Source organism: Amblyomma maculatum, chromosome 4, assembly GCF_055883805.1.
Source record: "Amblyomma maculatum isolate TAMU_Amacu chromosome 4, ASM5588380v1, whole genome shotgun sequence".
In the NCBI taxonomy this organism is placed as follows: Eukaryota; Metazoa; Arthropoda; class Arachnida; order Ixodida; family Ixodidae; genus Amblyomma; species Amblyomma maculatum.
The window spans coordinates 95,928,878-95,954,620 of NC_139347.1; the positions used below are offsets into that span (position 1 = coordinate 95,928,878).

General features: G+C 47.8%; 2 protein-coding genes across 2 annotated transcripts in view; both read right to left on the reverse strand.

Moving 5' to 3' along the window:
• LOC146191700 (RNA-binding protein 38-like) overlaps window positions 1-14,479 on the reverse strand; it is a 104,525-nt gene extending 90,046 nt beyond the window's left edge. The window contains exon 1 of the mRNA XM_084602217.1: window positions 14,256-14,479. Within this exon, the coding sequence (XP_084458343.1) occupies window positions 14,256-14,432 (177 nt within the window). The 5' untranslated portion in view covers window positions 14,433-14,479. The remainder of the gene's footprint in view (window positions 1-14,255) is intronic.
• A 5,080-nt stretch (window positions 14,480-19,559) lies between these two features.
• Window positions 19,560-25,743, reverse strand: part of LOC146191701 (transmembrane 9 superfamily member 1-like) — a 123,540-nt gene continuing 117,356 nt past the window's right edge. The window contains exon 14 of the mRNA XM_084602218.1: window positions 19,560-20,066. Coding sequence (XP_084458344.1) covers window positions 19,865-20,066 — 202 coding nt within the window. The 3' untranslated portion in view covers window positions 19,560-19,864. The remainder of the gene's footprint in view (window positions 20,067-25,743) is intronic.

Below are 25,743 nucleotides of genomic sequence, written 5' to 3' on the forward strand. Positions count from 1 at the left end.
ATGTGCCAGGCATAGTTAGGGCAGCAAACAACAAAAATAGACTAAAAGTATCTCTCGCCGTGTATGAACAACAAACACTTCACGCACGCCAAACAATGTTTCCATTCAACGGTTGTATTGGTTCATCAACGCGACAGCAAACAGAACAAGGGTGGTCATGACTGTATATTTCAATAAAATAAGGAGAGGCAATATAACATTAAATATACGGCAACACTCGTGCGACGGAAATTATTATTCAATGTTCAATTCCAATATTTAATTGTAATTCCATATTCAGTTCGTCCATGCTGAATGTGGCTATTGTACGTGAGGCTGATTGCCAAGGGTCCTGAGCTGGACTAGTGGTTTGCTAAATCCGGACACAATGGCAGTGCACAAGGAAGATTCACACAGAAGGTAGGGGGCACAAAACACAAGCTAGCATGTTTCCTGCTCTCTCTCTCTCTCTCTCTCTCTCTCTCTCTCTGCGTGCGTGTGTGACTGATTTACAAACTTTCTGTACCGCTGGTACGCTACTGTATCCCCGAGTTTCCTGAAACGAGTCAGGATGCACAGACTGCTTTTAGACATGAAAGCATTCACCTGGAAGATAAGCTTACTGTCTATTGCCCAATGAGGTACCAATCAAGCATGTTCCATAAAATAATGACCACTTATAAGGGCACCACACTCGGTCACCAACACTCAAGCTTCTGCTCAACTGATGCTATTTCGAAAACCCGTATAGATGCCTGAAAAGCCCGAGTGCAATGCACAAGAAAGCATTTTAATTGCCACTGACCGATACGTGACGCGGCGAGCTGCGGTTAGGTCCGCACGAATATTAAGGAGATAGCGCGTCATTGAGGGGACAATGCCCCGTTGCTGTTTTCCGAACAAGCTTCGTCGACCAACCGCGAGCGCAAATTTCGGACACAATACATTAGCGCCGCAGTACACTCTACCGCAGTCAAACACTTTCTATTGGTCACGCGAGGGAAAACAGGTTAACAGTGGGCTCGGGACAGGAGTTCGTGAAACGTGTCGTATATAACTATAGTCTGCCCTAGCAATAGACAGCGGTAACAGGATTGCTGCAGCAAAGACGGTTCACCTCAAAAGTCGTCGGTATCCCATAAATAAGATAATCTTACCACGGCGGAATACAATGGGATGACTGCGCAGTCCGCGCATGTAAGTTGGAACCGATGCTTGGAACGCGTTCACTCTCATCACTTCCGAATGACCAACCATACCCAGAAATTTTGGACAAATTTCGGAAACGCAATCTATTTTTTCACAGGTGTTATAATGCACGACGATTATCAATATCTCTGCAGACGCTGCTCCCACGGCAAGACTGCAGTTTATTCTTGCTACATATATTTTCGGGCGGAGGTCGCACGCCGATAACAAAACCGGCGCCACCGGCGCCACCCTCGAGTCATGTGCGGGACCGTAGTCGAAGGAGAACATCCGCTATTTCCAACATCATCGGCGTCCTAAGTGACAATGCTGTGCCGGTACCAGTCTCTTGATTCTTTCTTTTTCTTCTTCTTTGTTTCCACCACAATGTTCCAAGGTTTAAGGTATAAGTTCTTTTCCAAACAGCGCGCCTCGAAGAACAACAAACTGCAGCAGCGGCGGAGGCAGAACTAAATACAGTTCGACACCAGAAAGAAGAGGGGCTGCTCTCACTTCGGTCGGCCGGAGCTTATAGAGTAAACACCCTCTGCCAAGCCGCGCAGAAGTCGTGCACCCCGGCTGCCCGCACCCAACGCAACGCGCTCAATCAACAAGCCCACGCCGCTTCCCCGTGCTGGTCGCCTTCGGGGTGGGGGGAGGTCAAGGAAGTGCACTTGAGCTTTGTCCTACAGAGTCGGCGGAGGGTGTTGGCCTGCTATTCCACTGGAGAAGAGACAAAGGCCGCGCCTCAGATAAGCGCGACAAGCTGCCCACGGAGCACGAACTATTCCTTCCCCGATCGGCGAGCGAGCAGCACGCGTACGAGATGGAACGATGAAGCAACATGGAGGAGATGACGGCAATGCGCCCGCATACGACGATAAAGCGTAAAAGCAAAGCAAACAAGCACACGCTGTAGCGAAATGCTGCTTGCAAAATTGAGGACTATTAATAAGGGTAATTAAGCCTCACACTGATGCCAAGTGCCAGTGAACCTCGCTCGTCCTGCGTTTACAGAGATTTCACTTTTCTCAAAACGCCAAGGACTTCGGTGGCCCGTGAAACCATGCAGTGCCAAACGCGTACACCGCACAGTGCGACAACGCATATCGACCACGCTGCTCTAATTGGCTTTGAAAGTCGACGAACGCGGCATCACAATGACGTGTGCATTGCAGAATAAAAAAAAAAAAAAATTACGGCCACCACGAACACGTACAAATGAACAGGAGAGAGATCTGCACGATCAAAAAAAGCGACGCCAGGGTCGGAATTTTCTTTTCCACGAGAGAGAGGTGACTTCAAAACGCGAAGGGTACGGCGGTACCCTTCGCGTTACCCACTATTGAACTGGGCGCGACCCATTACAGCTGGACGTCAAATTTGGCCAAGGTCAAGTTTCGGGTGACCAGAGCCAAATTTAGGGGATGGTCCGGTTAAAATTGGGAGAGGACCATCAAAATGGATGCAGTCCATAATGGTTGGATATCAATTTCGGTTCAGTTTGACTTGTGGAACAGTTAGGCAGTAGCTATGCGGCTGCTTCAGAAACAAGAAACACAAGATTCTGCTCGGAGTAGTGGCAGACATAAGCTACTGAAAAGGCAACCCCGACTTCACGAATGGGGTAAGGACTGCCGAGCATAGTTCCGGCTCCACAGTTACAAGTTCACGACGTCACGCGCGTCATGGGAAACAGGCGCGTCACGCACTGCAAGTAGAAAGTGCAATAGCGCTAGATGCTAACCACAATCGCCCAACAACAGCCTCTTTAGCGCCGCATTAAAAGCTGTTCAGCAGTATCGAGGACCGGACGCCACAAAATCGGAATTTCGTACAACGTTCTCAAAACGGTACAAAGCGCGCCCAGCCGCGGCTGCAATAATGGAATAAATTAATGAGAAATGGATACCACGCTGGCTTAGAGAAAAGAGCAACGGGGGAAAGGGAGAAAGCAACCCGGTAGGGAAGGGACCGCACGAGTCCACTCGCTGCTCTTTCATCCCAAGCAGCGGTCGCAGTTCTTTTGCATAGTACACCGCCTACAAGATCGATCCCATTCTGAGAAGCCCCGAAGTCACGTTCGCATTTTTAATAACGCCGCTTCAGTTTTCAACCTTGTAGACGGATGATTTCGCAAGATATCAAATATTTGCGTTTATTACTAGATCGATTCATTCATTGAGGAAGCTGCAACTCGACCGTAAAATACAAAAAAAAAAAAATATCAGCCTGGGTTTAACTGCGCTCAAACCAATTTTTAAAAAACGCGCAAAATCAGTGTCTGCAACTCTGGCTTCGCGGTTTAGCATTGACAGAATGGCATAGAGTTTGGCGAAGCATTAAACGTCTTTAGTTGCTTTTTTCTTCGAGGGGGGGGGGGGGGGGGGCAGCATCTGTGCCACTTGTCGGTGGACACCGTGAAGGGTGGCAGTTCCTGGCCCTACGAGGCTGGGACGGTAGGTCAACGCCGCTTGCGGCGGGGGCTAACCAGCCACCGAATTTTATCTGTTGTAAGCCGTCATTGCACCCGCCACTGCTTCAGTGGTGGACGACGGCTGTTGTTGCGGCGCGCGTCTTTCTCTCCCTCTTCTTTTTTCCTTCTCTATTTTCTCTCCTGTCCGCACGAGGCAGCGGAGGTGGCTCAGCTACAGAGCCAGTAGCAGGCTCGTGCATTTTCTTTTCCTTCTTCCTACAGCCACAACAGCAACACTTACAATGAACTGCACACAACTGGAGGTATGCACAACTGGAGGTATGTATGTCGTCGGTTAGAATCTCAACTAGACTGGGGCATCACTAGAAGATGGATGGTAGACAAATGACAAGCGAAATGGTATGACGCCACCTTGAACGCTGCACTAAGAGCGGTTGTGCCACAACTCTGATGCGAAATCGCGCGATACTTTTGCAATCGTTTCCCGTTCACGCCTCTCACGACGCAAACAAAACTCTCACAGGACAAGAACTTTTCTCTCTCCACACGCTCGCACTGTACTTCCAGATGCTTGAGCAACTTCAAATTATTACAAAATGCGCACAAAACAGTACTTAATGCGCTAAGGAACGCACGTGGTGATGTTGCTTGGTTTGTGGGGTTTAACGTCCCAAAGCGACTCAGGCCGTATGAGAGACGCCGTAGTGGACGGCTCCGGAAATTTCCACTACCTGTGGTTCTTTAACGCGCACTGACATCGCACAGCACACGGGCGCCTTGCTTTCGGCCGCCCAAGGCCGGGATTCGATCCCGCAACCTTGGGCACTGGAGTCGAGCGCTCTCTCTACCACCGCACCACCCCGGCGAGGTCACGTGGTAATGTGACAGCCTACGTCACACACGTGCCAAAGCAGATATGCGCCACCGGCTACAAGACGGACCATTGCTCTCTCTCTTGGCGTCGCTGTGATGACAATACGCCTCGAATCGGAGTCCCCTCCGAGCATCAGCAGATCTGGCGCTTATCAAGCGACCGCGTTCGAACGATGGACGCGAGCATCGTGGGTCGATGGCCCGCGCCAAAGCACACTCGCGACGGAGGCTAATAGGCGGGGACGACGCCAGCATTGTTCGCGCTCGCGTCAGACACGGAAACAATTTGGTCGCTCGACTTGAGACATCTCTGTCGTATCCTTCCTTCCTTTGCCGCTCTTTCCGCCGACCCTCCCACTTTGTCGTACAGAAGGAACATTTGCAAGCGACTTCAATCGATATTCGACGGGGGCGTGCTGATCATGAATTAAAAATCGAAGCCTTTTCGCAAGGTCTGCAAGGAATGAAAGTTCTGAGCGAATGGAACACTTTATTACAGGCCCTACGTATTAATTTTTTTTTCTTCTCTAGCTCTAAATGCCTCGACAATGCGGCCGGTGACAGAATCGCACGAATATATATATATATATATATATATATATATATATATATATATATATATATATATATATATATATATATATATATGTATATATATATATATATATATATATATATATATATATTCGTGCGATTCTGTCACCGGCCGCATTGTCGAGGCATTTATATATGTATATATATATATATAGGGCAGATTGCTCTCTTGTGTAAGACTGATGATCTAGCGATGTTGTTTGCGTTTGGTTCGACTAAGTTATCCGTGATTATACTTCGGGACCTCTTTCTGTAATACTGATAATCCATGCACATGTACCTCACAGTGAACATAAAGATGAAAGATGAAAGAAGATGAAGATGCTGCGCACGATCCCCGGAACTACCTCCGTCTTAAACAGCATCGTTGTTAAAAAAAATATACAAAAATAAAGCCCTATTGCAATATGCACCCGCTATGTTTACCAACGGCCGGGGTATTGGAAGCAGGCATGCATGACAGAATGCGGGAACTTGAGTGGAGCTCTCCCTCCCTCTCTCTCTCTCCAAGCCTTATATGCTACGACAGTAGACCGCTCTCTCACTACATCTTTGACTGAAAATCCTCATGGTACGGTATTCTGTACATGTGGTTGGGACGTCGTAATGGACTCCTGTAATTTCAAAAGGGCATGCTGTCAGGCTAGATGAAATTAGCGCGAAAACTTTAAAGAAGACAAGAACAAGCAATACGACGAAAGACGCTGCTACCAACTGTTTATTGCAGTGTGACAGAAATAATATAAAGACAACTATGAGCATGCTCAAAGATGCCGGGCACTGTAAGCAAGACACAGCACGCAACCGCTATCCAATCATAATTGTATAGCGGTTGCGTTATGTGTGTTGCTCCTTCCCTTTCCTGCCTAGCTTCCGCCACAGAGCCACGAAAAGCTGACCGCGAGTGTATAGTACAGAGCGCGCGCTGGAAGATGGTTAAGTTTCTGAATAATAAACGGAAGAGCCGAGATATAAAAAAAAAAAAAAAAACATAACACCGCTGTCTCTGTAATGGAAGTGTTCTCTCAATTCCCTCTTCACGAAGAGCCAATTTTGTTTCAGAAAACTGCCCGCGAGCAAGCGCGACAACAGTGAGCCTCGTAGAGGACTGACACACATTTATGAGGGAGTGGAACGTCGCCTTCACCGGAGAGGAAACACACGAGTGCTTCACTCTGAACGCGGGTAATCGATCGCCCACGAACGTATAGACCACCCTTTGCTACACCACTTAGTCATACAACAAGGCTTGTTCAGCTAATGGTTGGCTCGCAGTTACTGTGGTTGCTGCGAAGACGTCCCAGCGACGTCATCGGGACTTGATTTCTTAGTCAACTCCTGTCACTGGTTAGAAGTAGATCTTCTGCTGGAGTAAAAATAGAGACAGCGAGGCACACGTCGTATACGGAAGGAAACAACAACAGCGCAGCTTAAAACTGACGCTACACCTGTGCCCATCAATAGCCCAAAAATAACGTTTCGACCTGCGGGCGCATTACATGGGACTAGAACAATGCCTGCTCGAAGCGGGCCTCTTTTTTTTTTTTTTTTTTTTTTCGAGTAGGTGGGATGATTGGGGAAGGAGCGCTGTACAACTACTAGCATTAGATCAAAAGAGTTACTTTCGCTGCCGTTCGGGTACTCGACCCCCGCCGTGCTAAACGACTCGTGGAATTCGGTCAAACAGAAGGCCTCAGTTTGCGAACGCGTGAGGCAGTCATCACCGCGGTTGCGGCGCGCGCAGACGTTAACGGTCCGGTTTATAACAACCCGCTCGCTCCTGTCATGCGTTTCGCGCCATCGCCGTTTTCCAGAACGTCATCGGGTCCACGGACGCAACTTGGAGAGATCGTCACGCTCGCAAGCGTCGTCCACGCGAATGAAGCACGAGCCGCCAACACGTATTTCATTGGGACAAAAATAAGAGAGAGAAAAGAACAACGATTAAAGAGAGAGAGAGAGAGTAGACGGGGGATGTACTGGGACAACGCGTGCCTAACCCGGTGCCACTTTCTTTTGCCTCCCTCGCTCCCAGAGGCGGAAGGCTCTCAATTATCGCACATAGCGTGTACCCGGAACACCAGCTGCGGCAAAGGGAGCACGTCCTCGCTTGCGCCAAGTGCGCGTGCCAGCGATGCACGATTTCGCCGTAACAGGTGACGAAAAAAGTATGCCATGAAGGTTTGTTTGGTCGGTTGAAGCCGCGGTACGTCGGGTGTGGGCAATGGGGAACGCCGCAACGGGGAACTCCGATAATTTCCGGCATATGGGGGTTCCTCAACGACCTGGTTCACTACGGGAGTGGCTCGCTCCACCTGAAGGGGCAGACGCGGTGGCATGTTGGAGGGCCCTCGTGTGCCATATCAACAGGGTCCTTCCGGATGCTTAATTCTTTTTTTTAATCATTTTTTTGTGGCTCTGGACTAAGGGCCCACTTACGTAAGCTTTGTTTTTGTCTTAATTGAATAAAGTTTATTCACTCACTCACTCACTCAACGTGCACTGGCGTCGAACACTATGTTGGATTTTTTTCTCCGTGCAGTGAAATGCGTCCACGTCCATGTGGGGACACAATGATATAACTGTCGCATGTACTCGATCCTCTCAAAACGCAGCGTCTATAACGTCATAGTGACAGATTTACGAGAAGAGTACTGGGCAGCTGCTACCTATGACAAGAACAGGCAGTGGCCCAGTAATGTGAAACCATCTCGCCGCATTACAGCAAAATTGTGACGGCAGTTATTACGTCACTCGCTCCCTGCTTCAAATCATCATCATCAGCAGCATGATTATACCCACTGCAGGGCGAAGGCCTCTCCCATATTTCTCCACTTAACCTGGTTCTGTGCTAGCTGCATCCACTTGACCCCTGCGAACTTCTTAATCTCATCTGCCCACCCAACTTTCTGCCGCCCCCTGGTACGCTTTGCGTCCCTTGGAATCCAGTTTGTTACCCTCAGCGACCATCGGTTATCCTCTCTTCGCACTACATGTCCTGCCCATGTCTATTTCTTCTTCTTAATTTCCACTAGAATGTCGGTAACTTGAGTTATTTCTCTGACCCACTCTGCACGCTTTCTATCGCTTAATGTTACCCCTACCATTTTTCGTTCCATAGCCCTCTGGGTTGTCCTCAACTAGACGCTTCAAATAGACCCACCCTACCGGGCTCTGCGATGCTGCGCCCGAGGTGCCCAGATGACCTTACGAATGACCAAGGCCAGAACGACACGACTGAAGGGTGCGATAAGCTTGGTTTGGTTTTATGGGTTTAACGTCCCAAAACGACTCAGGTTATGAGTGACGCCGTAGTGAAGGGCCTCGGAAATTTCGACCACCTCGGGGTTCTTTAACGTGCACTGACATCGCACAGCACACGGACGCGGCCGCCGAGGCCGGGATTCCATCTGCATCATTGGACACAGTAGTCGAGCGCCCTAATCAGTGCACCACCAAGGCGGGGTAAAGCTACGAAGCTCCGCTTCAAGACCAGCGCATCATGCTTGGACATCATGCAGTCTTTGACAGACAGCAGAGACAACCGCAAGGCACTTAAGATTCAACGTCACATCACCGCTGTGTGAGCTTATACTGCCCAGAGCTTGCGACCAGCCAGACAACTGCTGCTGAACCGATTTTTCGCCCCTTCAACGTGCTACCTGACGAAACCCACGCCCTATATATGCCGAGTCCCACAAGTCACTTTGATTTCAGGGCGCTGTCCCATGTTTCTTCTTTTCTGCTTTGCGAGTCGTTACGTTGTGACACACTAACATACGAGCCACCAGTACGGCATCGAATCACGCAGACGAACCGAGTGCCGAACGAAAATGAAAAAAGTCGTAAGAACCTATAGTGCAAATGGTCTGGACCACTAGCATTGATGCGCATTGTCGAGGGCGCAACGAAACCGCCACGAATACATCACAAAACCGAAAACCAATGTCTGCAACTCTATACGGTCCTACAACAATGTTCGAAGACAGCTCGATCAGTCGGGAACAGCGGCGGGAGGGAGAGAGGAAACAAATAAGCCTGCAATACGACAGTAAGGCAAGGGCGAAAACGGTTTCGCAAGCAAACTGGCTCCCACAACATCAGAAGATTTAATCAGTTGACTCCTTTGCGCGGGAGCTCTAATTGAGTAAGTACACCACAGCGGCACGAAAAGCCGAGGAGCTAATTAGCCTCGATACGAGAAACTGCAAACTCGCCGGCACGTCTGCTCTGCACGCTAGCTTTAAAGGGAAAAATAAAAATAATTTGGGCTACGAAGCAGCGAAAACGCAGGAGGCTGGTTTCCACCGTAGAGACGGGAAGCAGCCGGCGCTCAACGATTAATCCCCCCATGCTCCGCGACAATACGCGAGCGCAAACTGAAGGACGCGTCTGTACTCGGATAAATTTATGGGTTTTTATTTAATCACTTCTTTTCGTGATGAGCGTTTACGGGTCATTGCACACTCGGTTGCCACACATAAAGAAGTCTTACAGGTATAAAAAGTCTATCGAAACGCTTCATTTCGATCAGCCACTGCCGTTCGCGGTCACACAAGGGTGTATTCAACACGATTCACGGCAGCTAAGCTGGGCTTGGCCAAAGAGGAGGAAAGCGGAATCTCGGGGAACCCCCCCCCCCCCCCCCTCTCTGCCATCTTTCTGTCTTCGATTATTACTTTTTCTCCATTATTATTATTATTTTTTATCGTTGATGAGGGATAAAAAGCATTCAACTTCGCTGACGCTCCTCGCCGTTCCGGTTGCTTTTTAATCCCAGAGTTCGCCATAACTCGACTCGCTGACTCGACAGCGTCTACATGCTTTTAGACAAGCAGATCAAGCGAGTCAAACTACCCCCTGCAAGCGAGGAGTCCATGTATACAGGGCTACACACGCACGTACACGCGCGCGCCCCGCCGCGGTGGTGCAGTGGTTAAGATGCCAGACTACTGTGCCGGACGGAGTACCCGGGTTCGAACCCGACCGTCGGCGGCTGCGTTTCGATGGAGGAGAAATGGACAGGCGTGCACATGCTGTGCGATGTCAGTGCACGTTAAAGAACCCCAGGTGGTCGAAATTTCCGGAGTCCTCCACTGTGGCGTCTTTCATAGCCTGAGTCGCTTTGTGACGTTAACCCCCCCCCCCCCCCCCCCCACGCACACTCTCCCTGACACACACAAAAAATGAAGAATGTTGATACTATCCGTTTCCTAGAAAATGTTGAGTAAACGACTATAAACACGAGGAACACAATTCCAATAAGCGGGCGTCGCCATATACGTTCACTGGACTAATTTGTGCACTCGGCGCTAGCGCGGTTGAAGCAGCAGCTGGACCGGTTTTACATCTGTCCACGGAGGAGGCGTTTCGATATCTCCCTGCACCCTATCCGTCGCTAAGGCGGGCGCTACATCGAGGCACCCTATCCCTCGGCCGGTGGAAAGGTATATACGAGAAACGGTTTGGTTTGTGGGGTTTACCAAAGCGACTCAGGCTATGAGAGACGCCGTAGTGGAGGACTCCGGAAATTTTTACTACCTGGGGTTCTTTAACGTGCACTGACATCGCACAGCACACGGGCGTTTTGCTTTTCGCCTCCATCGAAAAGCCGCCGCCGAGGCCGGGATTCGATCCCGCATCCTTGGGAACAGTAGTCGAGCGCCGTAACCACTGCGCCACCCCGGCGGGGTATATAATACGAGAACGATCGCCTTTTCGTCGATTAACACTGATTGCCGGCGTCATCCGCATGCCTTACCGTAGCACAGGTAACAACGCTGTCTGCGATCATGGCCTCAAGCGAAAATGCAAGATGGCGGTGCGCCACGGAGGCCATTGTGCTCAGAAGACGCGAGTGATTTCTTCTCGCGAGAAGTTCTCGCAATATAATGGAGAACAATCTCCGCGCTTACATGGTAAGACTGAGGCAGACAGCGTGCAATTAAGAGAAGTGGAGCAGTGTAGGCACAACGATTCCGATTAAAAGCGGGCTACAATACCTAAGATAGTTGACAGAACTAGGTCAGCTGCTATCAGAAGCAACGACAAGGGAAAACGGTTGAGCCGTGGTCGTGTCACAAACCGGCAGCAAGCGTCAAACGGATTGGATGGATGGATGGATGGAATATAGGAGCGTCCCCTTTGAAACGGGGTGGTAGCAGTTGCTATCATGCTCGTTTTCCTCCCTATATCTTAATTATTATTTCCCATACAGCACCATGCGTCATCTCCTTTGCTAAATTTCTTTTTGTAGCTGCGTGTTCTAAGGCACCCTGATCTAGCTTCAAAAAGTAGGGCACTGCCTATTGAGTTATCAAAGAAAGCTTCCTTCCTGATCTGCATTTTCCACTTTCGGTATAGTTCCACACTCTGTTTCAACCACATACAGCCTCCACCTCCCGGGCTTTGGAGACCAGAGCGACTCTTGAGAAACAAAATTAAGCCCCTAAATTTTCGATATGCATCCGTGCGTTCAGCCGCAGGGTACGATACAGTTCCACAACGAGGGGTGGGAAATACATGCGCACAGTGTCACGAGAGACGCGGATGTGAGAGTTTTCTCACAGGGAGATTAGAACGACAAAAAAAAAAAAAAAAAAAAGAAAAAAAAAACGTTGAGAGTGGATGCATTTGGCCTAACATTACACTTTAAACGGGAAAACGCTTGTCATACCCTTTCCGCTAATAGGCGGAAACTGAAATACACCCGTTGGTGCAGTTGAGCTATTGCGTTTCGAGCTATTCGCGCGGTAACCAAAGAGCGATAAAATCAATATTGTAACCTCCTCCTTTGTCCTCTGCGTCGTTTTCGATCGCCATTCGTACGCCTAGGCTCCTTAATTGGGCCGAAGTATCCGACGCAACGCCCCAGCTAACTATACCTTTTCAAATAGCGTCAACCTTTTTTATCGTCTGTAAACAGCTGCGCAGCTGACAAGCGTCTTTTTAAAGGTAAGTTGTTAACCGCGACACAAAAGCTCTCGGAAGCTTGGAAAAAAAGAAAGAGAAACTCCTCTGGGAAATAAGTCGCTTATAATGTGCCCCACCACTCACACTGCAAAGGAGACGTGCACACTTTGTTCAAAAAGCCCAAAGCGCTTGACAGCGTTCACGAAAGACCTACATTTAGCAGGGTTTTACACGAGTTCGTGTCAACTTAGGACACTGGCAAAGCGTCACGCAGCATGGCCCGGAAACATACCCTCTGGTTTCAATACTGGCACATAACAAGCAGTGCGCAACGTGCGTTAAAATCACCGAATGGGAATAAAGGTGCAGCTGGCCACCACATTGTGCGATGTAAGTGCAGGTTAAAGAGCACAGGGTGGTCGAAATTATTACGGAGCCCTCCCACTATGAGATCTCTTTCTTCTTACACTCCCACCGTCCTCCCTTCCCTTAAGGTGCGGTTTTGGTGTCCACTCAGTGCGACAGTTACGGCGCCTTTCCTTTCTTATGAAACAATTCACAACTAAAGAAATTTACACCTAACAGCAGAAAGCAGCATGAAATGCAATGGTCGTGCTCATGCTCAACTAATCGCCAGCGTCCTCGTATTTCAATATAAACAGCCACAGAGGAAATGATTACGTGCCCCATACACAGCTATTATAATGCGCATCGGTATATCCAACATTCTCTGCATTTGCTACTGGACGCTCCGAGATAAAACGTCGTCCGCTTCTAGCAATGAATGCGCAACTATTATTTGCCGAATATGACTCCCTCAGTGCCCTAACCAGAGCAATGTGATATATGACTGGCGACCATTGCAAACACTAAAGACTGTCTTATAATAGACTTCCAACTCAGTGACAATATGCAAAGCCATACACCCTGCTTGGGCAACGCTAACGTTCATGACGAATCACACAAAGACAAGGTAAAATTACATGTCTCTAGCGACTACAGACAACAGTCGGAAGGTAAGGCATTTCGAATGGAGTCGACTAGGCTCGAAAGTGTGCCACGGAGCGCAACAGAATACTACTACTGCTGAAGTCAGCACCGACCTAGGCCAGCGGCAAATCTGAGCGACTTCTCAAGGATCGCGAAACGCAGACGCACGCCTGTCCCTACGTGACACAATGGGTTCGATTAATCACACCGCGACAAAGCAGCCGGCCGAAAAGACCGAACGGAACAACCGCCCTAATAAAACAGCCGAAGACGAATAAGAAAAAAAAAAAAGTCTAAGTATCCAGATTGAAAAAAAAAAAAAAAAAAAAAAGGAGAGAAAAAAAAAAAAGGAGAGAAAAAAAAAAAAAAGAAGGAACAGCCCTCAGCCACCGCATTGAACGCAGCCGCGGAGGATAGGGACGGCTACACGTCTCGTAAATCTGCCAGGAGTCTCGCAGCACCACAAGAGGCTCAGCCAGCGCACGAGGACATCATCATACCCCCCCCCCCCCCCCCCTTCTCATTTACTTTTTTTCGTACAGTCCGGGATGCCTTGAACAGACACAACATGCATCGCAAAAAGAAAAACCCTTGCGCCGATAAAAATTACGCGAGTCGCCCACTCTAGAGCAGGGGCTCTCAGCCACCGCGACTTGCGTTTGATACCGCGTGCGTTAGACAATGTGCCCTAATCGTGCATTCACCACGTTTTCCGGGCTCCGCAGTTCCCCTCCAATCCCCTCTTTCATTTTGTTCTCTTAGCTGTTGCGATCAGCCCAAAAATATCGTCGCGGTATGCTTGCTACGCGAGCCTTTTGTCTCGAGGAGCACGGAGGTGGGCGATATGATCAACAGTTCCCTCGGTCGATGATGTCCGAACGAACAGTCATCCACAGTACATGTTATGGACTGAACCGCTACGGCGTTCGAAAATGGCACGCGCAGAACCCCCAGCCTGAAACGCTCTGTCGGACAATCAATTTTCAAGCGGCGATCGCCCGCAAGTGCGAGATCGTCCGCAGCCGCCAAATGATTCATACACTCATGCGACGTCACTGGCGGAGCACACTTGGGGCTGCTCGGAGGGATATTGTTCGCGTCTGAGAGCTTTTTTTTTTTTTTTTTTTCTTCTTTTAAGTCGTCAATTCGACACTGGTTAGAGAACCGCTTTTCGCTGAATGAATGAAGGCTACAAAATCGCACACCGAAACAATGCGCGGCGCATTTTGAACTCCGTTTCACTGGTACGAGAGAAAGCAAACAAGAGAGACGCTCCACTTACGAAACCATATCCTCTGCTTTTGCCCGTCTGTCGATCGGTGATGACCACAGCTTCCTCGATGTCACCGAAGGACTCGAAAAACTGCCGTAATGATTTGTCAGTGGTGTGGTACGGCAGTCCGCCCACGAATATTTTTGTGAACGTCGTGTCCTTTTGCTGCACGCCACACTCCGACATGCCGCTATCCACAGCTTTGCATGCTCATCTGACGCTCAACCAGCTGCTGATCACGTGACTATGGCAGTGGCGCCCCCTGGCTGAGAATTCCTGGCGACCTGAAGACGAGGGTACGCAAGGCGGGCTGTTTGAATAACATTTTGCTATGACATCGTATGCTGCACGGTGCCACGTGACTATCCAATCAAGGGTCGCGGTAATCTTCATGGTTCAAAATAAAACGCTCTCTAAGAAAGAAAAAAAAAAATATCAGGCATGCAAGACGCCAAGGAGAACACATTTCTCAGCCTAGTTCAAACTCTTAGAAGAAGTGACTTCAATGAAACAATTTTCATATTCCTTGATTCTGAAACCCACACTCTGTTAACAATGCGTTAGATAAAACAAGTAGAAAATGAAAAACAAAAGGTGGAACGGAGCAGTGTCTGAAAGTAAAAACAGCAGCTGTAGTCAGTTCATGCACGCAATTTTTTACTTGCTCAGAATAGTTTAATATGCTTTTCCAACAAAAATTCGCCTAAGCTCAATTTCAAAATGTGCAAACAGAATGAAGCATTAACAACTGGCTCTACCACAACACATAGTAGAAAGCTGTTGGGCATCTACCGGTAGCCACTGATACCCGCTGTGTCACATGGGCACTGTAAATGCATTTGAATAAAAAGACACCTCCCAAAAAGAGTTTCATCCGCAGACACATGACAGAGTTCAATCGCCTTTCCAGAAGCGGCCTTTTCCGTCAGCGGAGATCGCCGATCTCTTCTACGGCTGGAAAGGAATAGCCTTCAGCCCAGTGGACACCAATGATTATATTTTAATAAATAAAGAAGAAAATGTGAATTTTCGTGTCACGCTTATACATTACTAAAGAGAGCTTACACTTCACAGAAGGCTAACTAGGCACAATAATGTAGGCTTCTGCAGCACTCTTGTAACCAGTTTGAAGGTATCCCGTGGTGACGCTAACTGCTGATGCGTACGCCCGCCATCTTCGTTAATTTAACATTTGTGAACATACTGTAGTTAAATTTGCTATAAGCAACATGTAAATAACATACATATTTGATTTGTATGTTTCAATACGTCAGTTTATTCTGAGTGGTTTTGTTTCAAGAACTAGAGCCACACTTTTGATAGCGTCCTCGATAGGAAATGCTAAAAAGAGATCACCAGCGCCGTGTGTCTACTATGCAACTCTTTTTGAATAAAAGTCTTTCAACTCGCTAGAAGACCGCTTAGGTGAAAGAGTTTTTGCTTGCTTGTGTGACATGGGTATGATGACTAGGCTATTCATTGCCTTCTTGTATCTGTCAGTGGTGCACAAAACTGCCTGTATCTTTCGAATCGTAGTTCCCAACAATGCAAACAACAGGCAAGTATAGCATTTTGTCAGTAAAAAAAAGTCACATAGGACTAGAACTTTGTCTAGTAGATGTATGAGCTATACCAAATTCAGGTAACAAATTCATAGCATAAACTTTCTTGTTTAAATAAATGTAAATAAATGAACAAGCAGAAACTTAGAGACAAAAACATGATCGAATTGGCACCAACCAGTCTTGCATGCTATATGGTGTAATGGAATTGAACGGCGGCGCAACACGGAAACGGACACAGACAAGAAGGGGACACCACATGCGCACATGGTGTGTTGGATTTCTGATGCAGCCTCATGCAGTAAAAATGGCAGGTGATAATATTCCTCCACCCCTTTTAACCAGATGACTCTGCATTGAATTAAAAAGGATTTCTCAAAGAATGCTGCTGTAATGCTGCATTGACAGAAATGATTGACAGTGTGCATAGTACAGAAGAGGAAAAAAAAATGCATTCCGGAAAGTGAGCGGTAAGCTGCATGTTTTACCTGGCCATGTGTGACATCGACGTTTAGTGTCATCAGCCACACACAAGCAATCTCTTCAAACAATATAAGTAGCAAGGTGCATACCTGAGCAGCCTCAATTTATAAACGTACTCACGTCCTGTCCCATGCTCATGAGTGTAATTTAGCTTTGATTATAAGTACCATGATCCAACCACAACAATGAAGGATCATGTAAAAAAAAAGCCTAATTTGTCCTTGTTACCAAGTTATACAATCAAGGGGCCTTTATTGGATTATGTGAGGTTCCCTATCTGAAAGACATTCATTCACAGTAGAGGACTGTACAGGATTTTTGTGGAGTGCTAAGAAGCAAGCTCATGCAGACTTAACAAATAAAACATATTTTATTATCACTCAAAATACAATAAATAAAACTGAAGCAATACATTTATAAAAGCACAAGGCTCGCTGCCAAGGGGCAGCCTTAAAAATAAAGCTTCAGTTACTCTCGCAAATCACAAACTTACACAACACAGACGCTCAAACCCATAGGTATATGCTTTCATGCTCAACAATAACAAAAATTAGTGATTAGGAATATATCATGCTAGCAAGATCTTGACACACATTCTGTTTAGTTTTATACTGATCTAGACACAACGTGACTAGGTTTCAAAATTCTCATTCAAGAAAATAACACCGGTGACTATGGCCGCATGCACCCATTCAAGTCGTTGCAACATTACAGATCACTACAATACCAAGCTAGCCTTTTTCCTACGCTCTACGATTCTTCCCAACAAATTCTGCAGGCCGACGAGTATCCATAGGACGTGTTGGCTTTGGAAAAATGCCCGAGTGCTTCTAGCTTGCCACAGATTACTTGGAATGCATCAGGCATATCAGAAAGAAAGAAAACTGGATACAAGCGGCCTAGCAAGAGGCAGAGTGAAAGACATCCCCCATGCGTTGGGCTGGCCCAGTACACAGATGCGTAAGTGCACTTGTTACATGTTAAACAGTGCATTAGTGGGGAAAGAAGAACTACTTTAGGTTACAGAGCCCCCACGAGAAAGCGTGGTAGGAATGGGTTGTGCAACATAGTAACGGTGAACAGGAAATACACATAAATGCAAGGCCTCACTTGAGAAAAGCTGCAGGATAATCCACGAAGTCTTACGAGAGCCCCTCTGGCTAGTGTGCCACTGCAGTCCTGTCTAAGGGCCCCAAAGTTTAAAAAATAACTGCCTACTGTAATGCGAAGACTGAAAACAAATGCCAAGGACACTGCGATCAAGGAGAGAGTTAAATGGTAAAAAGTGTGAAAGACAACGTTAACCTATAGCTTGTCACACACGCTCAAATGCAACATACCCCAGCATATAATAAGAAATGCAGCACTATGAGGTATTGCCTCGATTGAAACAGAGCCTTAGGTGCGCATATATAAGCAAGAAGCTGTGTTATGGCCATAACTGTATTAAGACGAGAAATGGCTAGGGTGCGTTAAATTAGCACACAAATACCGAGGCTGCTTGAATGCTGGCAGACGAAACGTCCAGCGTAAATATGTTGTCGCAGAGAGAAAAATTCTTCCTATTTGTCAGGTCAGTTAACAGCATATTGCACGGGTAAACACTACAAATGTACAAGGCCTCGGGAAATCGGAAGAAAAAAAAAAAAAAAAGAAATCTGTTAATATGACCAGAATAGGATTTGGCAATGACGTACGCGTGAAAAAAACAAAAACAAAACAAAATTGTGCTCATACAGGGAAAAGTAGCGTCTGTACATTCAGTGACCAGACCAGCTGGCAGCAAGAAATGAAACAAAGCAATAACTCAAATTAATTGAAAAAAGACAATGCTTCAGATTGCGTCGCTCAGTCGCACCGCCTGATTAGAAAGTATGTTCCTGACATGCTCCATGCAGAACAGAGCGTTCAACATTAACAAAAAAGTTAGTAGTCTTGCTTGTTCACACTAATGAACTAAATGAACTGTCAGCACAATTAGACATGATAGACGTCAAAAGAGGCAGATGTCTCCCAACATTAACAAAGTGTGATACATCTAGAGCATGGGTACCTCTGTGCTGAGTGGTTCATAACACAAATGTGCCTTCAGCTTTAATTGTGTGTAACAGGTAACACAACACAGCTTAGCAAAATACGACAGGGTGTGTACTAGTTAAAGACCACTGCAGATCAGTCAGTGAAGGTTATTGTAAAAATAAAAAAAGGCAAACTTGAAAAATCTCAGCTGTTTCACTCCACCAATCAAATGAATACATAAGTAAACCATGTTTTTGAGTTATCCATTACTCAAAACAACCTTACTAGATCAAATGGCACAAGTCATCTCTAATATTAAAATAAAAACCAACCGTGTGAATATTTTAGACAGGTTGAGACAATTCCAGTGCAAGGAAATAAGCTTTGTTCAAGTAAAATACAGAGTGTAAAGTCAGGCAGGAACATGGAATACTAGTGACAAATAAGTAAAATTGACAGAGGCACCAGTAGAAGTTTTACTGACATTCCAAATCCAAGTACCACCAGTTGTCTCTGAGCCACGATACCACACATGAAAATGTTTTTACAGTGAGGCAAGGTGCAGCATTCACAAGCTACGCCCAATTGAACTAGCTCTGTTTCCCATTTTTCTTGCCATCACATAAATTTTGTTCTCTGGGGTGAACAAACAGAGCTAACTGAGAAAATATTGCATAGCTTCTGTTGTTCTTAGTGTCGCAGCAGCGCGATAATTGCAACAAGAGCACAAGGTGTCCTCACGCGCATGATGAAGCGACAGCACACATTTGATCAACCAATCCACTTTCGATAACTCCTATTTGTAGTCCATTCAAACGTGCGCCTGAAAGCAACGAACCTATATCTGACACACATTTTCAGCCTCATAAACCCCCTCCCCCCCCCCCCCCCCCTCTCCCCCCAAAAAAAGAACTGCCAGGAAAGGAACAATGTTTAAGCTGCTGAAACATAGAAAGAACAATAGAAAGAGGACTAGAAGAAACCCACATTATCAAAACAGAGTACAGAGTGGAAAACTAAAACTATGTCACCACTAATTAAGCATAATACTATTTCAAAAGCACTGAGGAAGAAACAAAATGGAAAACACTTCTGCACCAGTTATATCTCATCTCAGCCCCAAAGTTCTGAAAAATTTTTGACCGATACCAAAACACATGGAGCAATACTTTGCATGCACATACATAGCAACACTTCAGCCATGAAGCCATTCAATATAAAGAGCACCCAGTCCTAAAAATGTATACTATTTCCATTCTTTCTGTCCCGTGATCCATATCCTTCGGCTGTCGGCACAAGTGGGACACAGATATCAACGAAAGATGCCAGGAAAGCAAACTGTGCATCGAGATCAGATGTGGTTCCCAGTTCTCTCCCACATTTACGGACAAAAAGGAAAGGAAAAAAACAAAAACGCCAGGGCAAATACATGCACACCATGCTGCACAAACGCAGAGGGATCCTCAGGGGTGACGATCGGTTGTAGAGCGAGTGACAGAAGCAGCGGAAACAGCAGCAGCAGCAGGGGCAGTGCGCGCAAAGTAGGGCAGCCGCTCAGTCCGTCTTGATGGTGCTGTACAGGTAACGCACGAACCTGTACGCTGCAAAGAAGCTCACGGTGCCCAGGGAGAGGAAGAACACGTATGCCGTCAGGATGCTGTAGCCAAAAAACTCCACGGCCTGCAGCGTGCCACCCATGTTGGAGCGGAAGAAGTAGAAGAATGCAGCGTAGAAGAAGACAAATGCACCCGTCGACCTGCAAGGGTTGATCAGACTTTGTTCAGTTTTTCGTGTTGCAAGTGCCACTCACTGGTACTGAAAACTACACGGTGACAAGACAAAAAAGAAAACAAAAGAAAGGATTCCTGCAGTAGTTCTGGCACAGAACGTCACAGCAGTGACCTAGTGGCTTCTGCATCCACCTTGTATATGCATGAGAGTGGAGTTCAGTGTCTGTTGACATTGGGTACCCAGTGGTTTCCCAAAGGGTGAAACCATTGTCATGGTGTGCTCGTCAACACTGCCTTGAGCAGACCAAGACACTTTGGCTACGGTGCTTCCTGGACAAGCTGCTCTTGCAACATTAGACTCAAATCATAGCTATATTATGAAAAAAGAAGACAAGGAAACCTTAAATCTGTATTGATAAAGAATGTGAAATCTGTACGAAAAAAATGGTTCTCTAAAACGTCCACATAAAAATAAGACACCACAGTATAAAATAAGCAAATTACGACAGTTGCACTGGGCTCCAATTTCTTAACATCCTATAAATAGAATGTTGCTTACTGTGACCACACTGAGAACTCATCAATAAAAGCACAAAACATAAGCGCATGAAGTTCTAGGCATGCATTTAAAGCAATGTTTTCCACTGAAACAAGGTATTTCCTCGAACCAACAATACCAAAAAACACCCCTGCTCAGCAGCCCACATGGCTGGTACCCCTTTTCAGCTTTTTTCCACCCCCATCTCTTTTGTGCCCCATTATGAAAAAGGAATAGTATTTTCACTTTGTACCACTGAGTTACGGAGCCATGTCAGCATACATGCTGTACTCACACACACCCAGTAGTGACTGTTAATATCAAAAACCGTCACACTGTAGCTTGACTGCTGTTGCAGTGTATTCAGGCCAGTGTTTCCCAGAGGCGACACATATGCTCCTTACCGGCATTCAAGCGAGACTGGCACTTTTTAATGGCTACTTCAGTAATTTTCTAGACACCATTCCCACCCCCCCACGATTTAACCCCAGGTATAAGTCTCTTAAAAATGACGAGAAAATTCAGGCAAGGCCAAAGCATAGGTTGGTGACGTAGAGGAGAAACTCTGTTCTTTAATAGCGTGCACTATGCAATCAAGCCCTTCGACACGCTCAAAGCCAGGTGTATGTTGTTAAATGGTGGCACTCAGTAGGCAGAACGGCCCACAGCTGCTGTGCTTCTTGAACATTCTGTGGCACCAGTTTACACTTGGAAGCGGGTCACCGTATTTACTTCATAAAAATCCACCCCAAATTTTAAAGTACAACTGGACTTAGTCTGGAACAGTCAACAATATGCACCAATTATACTAAAACATACCAATTTTTACATATTCTGTTGCTACCAGCAAACCAAGTGCTTAGTGAGGGTTGCGTATTGCATGCAGTCTCCACATTTCTTGATCAATTTCACAGTCACGGTGAACGGGAGGATGGCCTGCACTTTCAGCGACCACTTTGCCAAAAATTTCTGCGGCGACATGTTTCAGCCCATTACTCAGCATGGCTCTATGGCAGCTGCTCATTATACACTTGCCGAGGAGTATGCTTTGCTCATTGCTGGTACGCGCAACTAGCAAGCGTAGCTGGAGTACCTTTCTGCCGGTGTCCACTGAAACTCATGCAGTATGTCACCCCGAATATTAAGCTCCACCTTTAAGGGCATGGCCATATATAAAGCCCTACTTTAATCAAGACATATGTAAGTGCCTGCATGGCCCAGGGATAACGTGAATGCAAGAGTTCTGGCAGAATGATTGCGATATCACCCTCCCATATGAAAGGAGAGGCCTGAGTCAGCAGGCAGTCTTAAGTCCAGTCGGTGCACGGACATGTCAGCTGCCAGCTACCGGCTGCCAGCGCCATGCTCGTGATTTTTCGCTCACAACGGTAACGCTGGCAGACCGCTGCCACCGAATTTTCCGTGTAGGGGGCCTTTAATGCAACCGTGTTAAAAATAGGCTTTGGCAGCGTCTTTCTACAAAATATTAAACACAGACGCAACCTGCGGTTATCAACTAAGCGATAAATAACCATAGCTATTTATACGAGAGTAGTTCAGTAAAGACTGAGACTGGGTCTAGTGCTCCTTGTTCTGCAGTCACTACACTATCAGCTTTTTCGGTAAACATAGCAACTGTAGTAACATCCGACATATTCAGCCTCATTCTTGCTGTAATGTGGCAGAAACAAGCAATGTTTATTCAAACAGGAGATAGCGTTTTGCCCCCCCAAAGTGTGCTGGCTGTGTGACCCATGCTGACCTTGCATAAACAGCGCTATGCTACAAGTTTTGTGTGCGGCTTAACCAAAACGGCCACAGCAACATATGCCAATTGAATGCATTTGGTGAGGCTGTCATGTCTCGTGAAACTTGTTTTCAGTGGTTTAAGGACTTTAAAGAAGGCAGGGAAGACCCTTCCCTGCCTTCTTTAAAGTCTGCCGTTTACCGACTGGAGGCAGACGGCCGACTGGAACCTCGGAGCCTTGTGCACTCTTAGGAAGTCTATCCCACTAAAGTGGGGTAGATTCTCGGGCTTAGGAACTGCTAAGGTGGGGCCCACCGAAAATGACAGCCTTTACCGATGATGTACCCTATTGATAAACGGGACTAGGGATAAGGCTGGGGAGCTCCCAACTCCCTGTAATCCAAGGTGGAAGCCGCTGGAGTTGGAGGTGACCACTCCTCGTAGCGGGAAATAAGAGTCTGTTCACCCGCCGGTGCAGTCCAGGGATGGGCTGTGCCGGCTAAGTCTCTATGTAAGGACGCCGCGGGGGAATCCCCGCTGACTAAAGTCATCAGGGGTAGGGGCAACCCCGTGTAACCCAGCCCGCGAGGAGGCATGGGGGCGCTGTTAGAGACTGTCTTCACTCCTCCTCCGGCGTACGCCAGGGACGTCCTGGGAAACACTGAAGCCTGCGGGCGCCTCAGCAGGCTAAGAGAGTGAAGACCAAGCAAAAGCAGAACTGGTGCAAGCACCCTCTGAGAGTCTGTCAGCAGTACCGCTGTGAGACCAGAGGGGTGGAGGATGAAGCCTCCACTTGCGCTTCCGGTACGTAGGCGGTAGGTCCCAAAGAGTTTTGCAACGGGGCCGGCGTCCAATCCAAGACGCTTAACAAAATTTGGTAGAATCGGGCTCTCGCGTGGAGCGCAGCACAAAGAGTTTTACCGAAGTCGGGGGCGCGAAGGCGTCTGGCAGGGGTGCACGTCATGGGAGTGCACCACGGGTGTTGCGATCCCGTCTGCCCGAGCACGTGGGTGCGACCCACAACACGACCAACGCGGTGGCAGTAGTTGACAAGTCCGCCACGCGCGCTGGGAGAGCTGCAGGATTCGTTTTCAGCTCGACGATGACCAGACGTAAACTGGGACAAGAGCGGTCCCCGGCGTGGGTGTCCGCCATTTTGTGGGACTTAGCTCTTGGGAAGGGGCTCGGCCTTGGCGATCCCATGTAAGCCCGGGGGATACTGTTTGGCGAGCTAAACTCTTCTTTGCCCAAATAGTTGCGCCGATGTGGCAGTGATTCGTTCCGCCATCGGACAACAATAAGTCCGCCTTGCGCGGCAACAGCCCATTATGTGGCCCTTTTTTTTTGTTTGGTTGTCCGAAACTAAGCTCCCGAGGGAGCACAACAGCAGGGTTAGCAGAGCCTCTTCCAAACACACACCCCTGAAAGAGCCGGGCGCCAGGCCGGGGGACGCTTGTACCCAATTTACAACCTACAGAACTCATCTGACAAAAAAGCTCTGCTAGCACTCTTGCTAGGATTGCCATTACTCACAATAAAACTAAAGTAAGACCAAACCCACAGAGTACACTACGCAAGCACCCTCCCTGCTGTCACTATCTTCTGATGGTGACGTGACAATATTTTGCACTGTGATCAAGCTTTGGACCTGCATTCAGGATAAATAAAGGTGCAAATGCAGGAAATGCAGCAGTTTGCATTTTTATGTGCGGACACGCACTCCATAAAGAATAGACAAGTTCGCTATACTACAACTCTCACAGCAGTGCATACCGTATTCATGCGAATCTAAGACGGCCACGAATGTAAGACGACCCCCCCAATTAACAACAATGAATAAGAAAAATTTTTTTTTTCTCCTTTATTGCAACAAACGAGTGCACCGACCATCACTCACTGTCACTGCTGCTGCTGGCCTCTTTGTCACTATCGCCCCACAACATGTCATCTTCCGTGCCGTTGAGGTTGTTGGAAATTCCGCATTTCTTGAATGCGCGGACGACCATTTCATCCGGAATAGCGCGGCCAAGCGTCCAGGATCCACCGCGCGAGCTGGGACAACGATGCTCGCTTTAACCTTCCGGTAGGCGTAAGTGCGGGTCCTCCTTGCTCCATCCACTCACAGTAATATTTACAAACATTGTCCTTCAGAGGCTTGTTCAGACAGACATCTAAAGGTTGCAGCTGCGAGGTCATCCCTCCTGGGATGACGACGAGGTCGCACCGGTTGTCTGCCATTAAAGCCTTGCTAGCGTCAGTGGTGTGCCCCTTAACGCGTCCAGAACCAGCATCGAGCGTGGCCTCAGCAGCGCTCCTGGACGACGGAACCAAACGGTGCGGAGCCAGTCGTTGAACATCTCCGCGGTCATCCACCCCTTTTCATTGCAGCGGATGATGACACCAGCAGGAAAGTCTTCCTTTTTTGGCAATGTCTTCCGATTGAAGATAATGTAGGGGGGAAGCCTTCTACCGTCCGCAGTACAAGCTAACATTACGGTCACTCGTTGCTTTTCATTTCCCGTCGTCTGAATTTTCACGTCTTTAGAGCCAGTTTTTTGAACAGTGTAGTTGTTCGGCATGTCAAAATGCATCGGTGTTTGATCTGCGTTGCCTATTTGCCCCAGGCTGTAGCCGTGTTGGCGTCGCAGCCCGATGACGTACCGCTGAAATGAAATTAACTTCTCTTCGAAGTCTTCCGGAAGCCTTTGACAGACTGAAGTTCGGCGGCGGAGCGAGAATCCCGCGCGGTTCATAAAACGCTTCACCCAGCCTTTGCTAGCTTTGAAAATTGTGCGACTAATGCCACGCTCACGGGCCAATTCCCTGGCTTTCATCTGTATCATCTCGACGGTGACGGCGACACATCTGTTCCGGAGATCATTCACATACCGAGCCAAGTCTTCCTCGAGCTCTGCATGGCGCCCGCGTTGTGGTCCCGTAAAGGCTTTCCGCGAACTTGAGCACGCTGCCAAACTGCTGGCGTTTCGCAGCCACCTGCGCACGTTCACCTCAGAAATGCCGAAGTGCCTGGCTGCTTCCAGGCTGTTGCCAGTCTCGTTCGCAACAGCAATAACTTTCCGCTTGAACTGTGCCGTATAATGCCGCCTGGTTTCACTCATCATGAAGCGTGCGCAAAAACACCGCTCACATCCGCAAACAAAGAAGGCGCAAACAAGGACGCGGCACGGAGAGACGCAGCTTCCCGGATAGCGAAAGATGACTGAGTCTGACGCGCTAGTGGCGCTAGCACTGATTTCGCGGCGAGTGACATCATTTCGGACCAATCACAGGGAGCCGCTCCGCTTCTTTCCTCGCATCTTCGTTCCCTCTCCTTTCTTCACGCTCGGAGCGGAGGGAGCACGCGAGCAGAAGAAACGTAAAAGAGAACGACAGAACAGCGGAGGCTACCCAGTCGGGG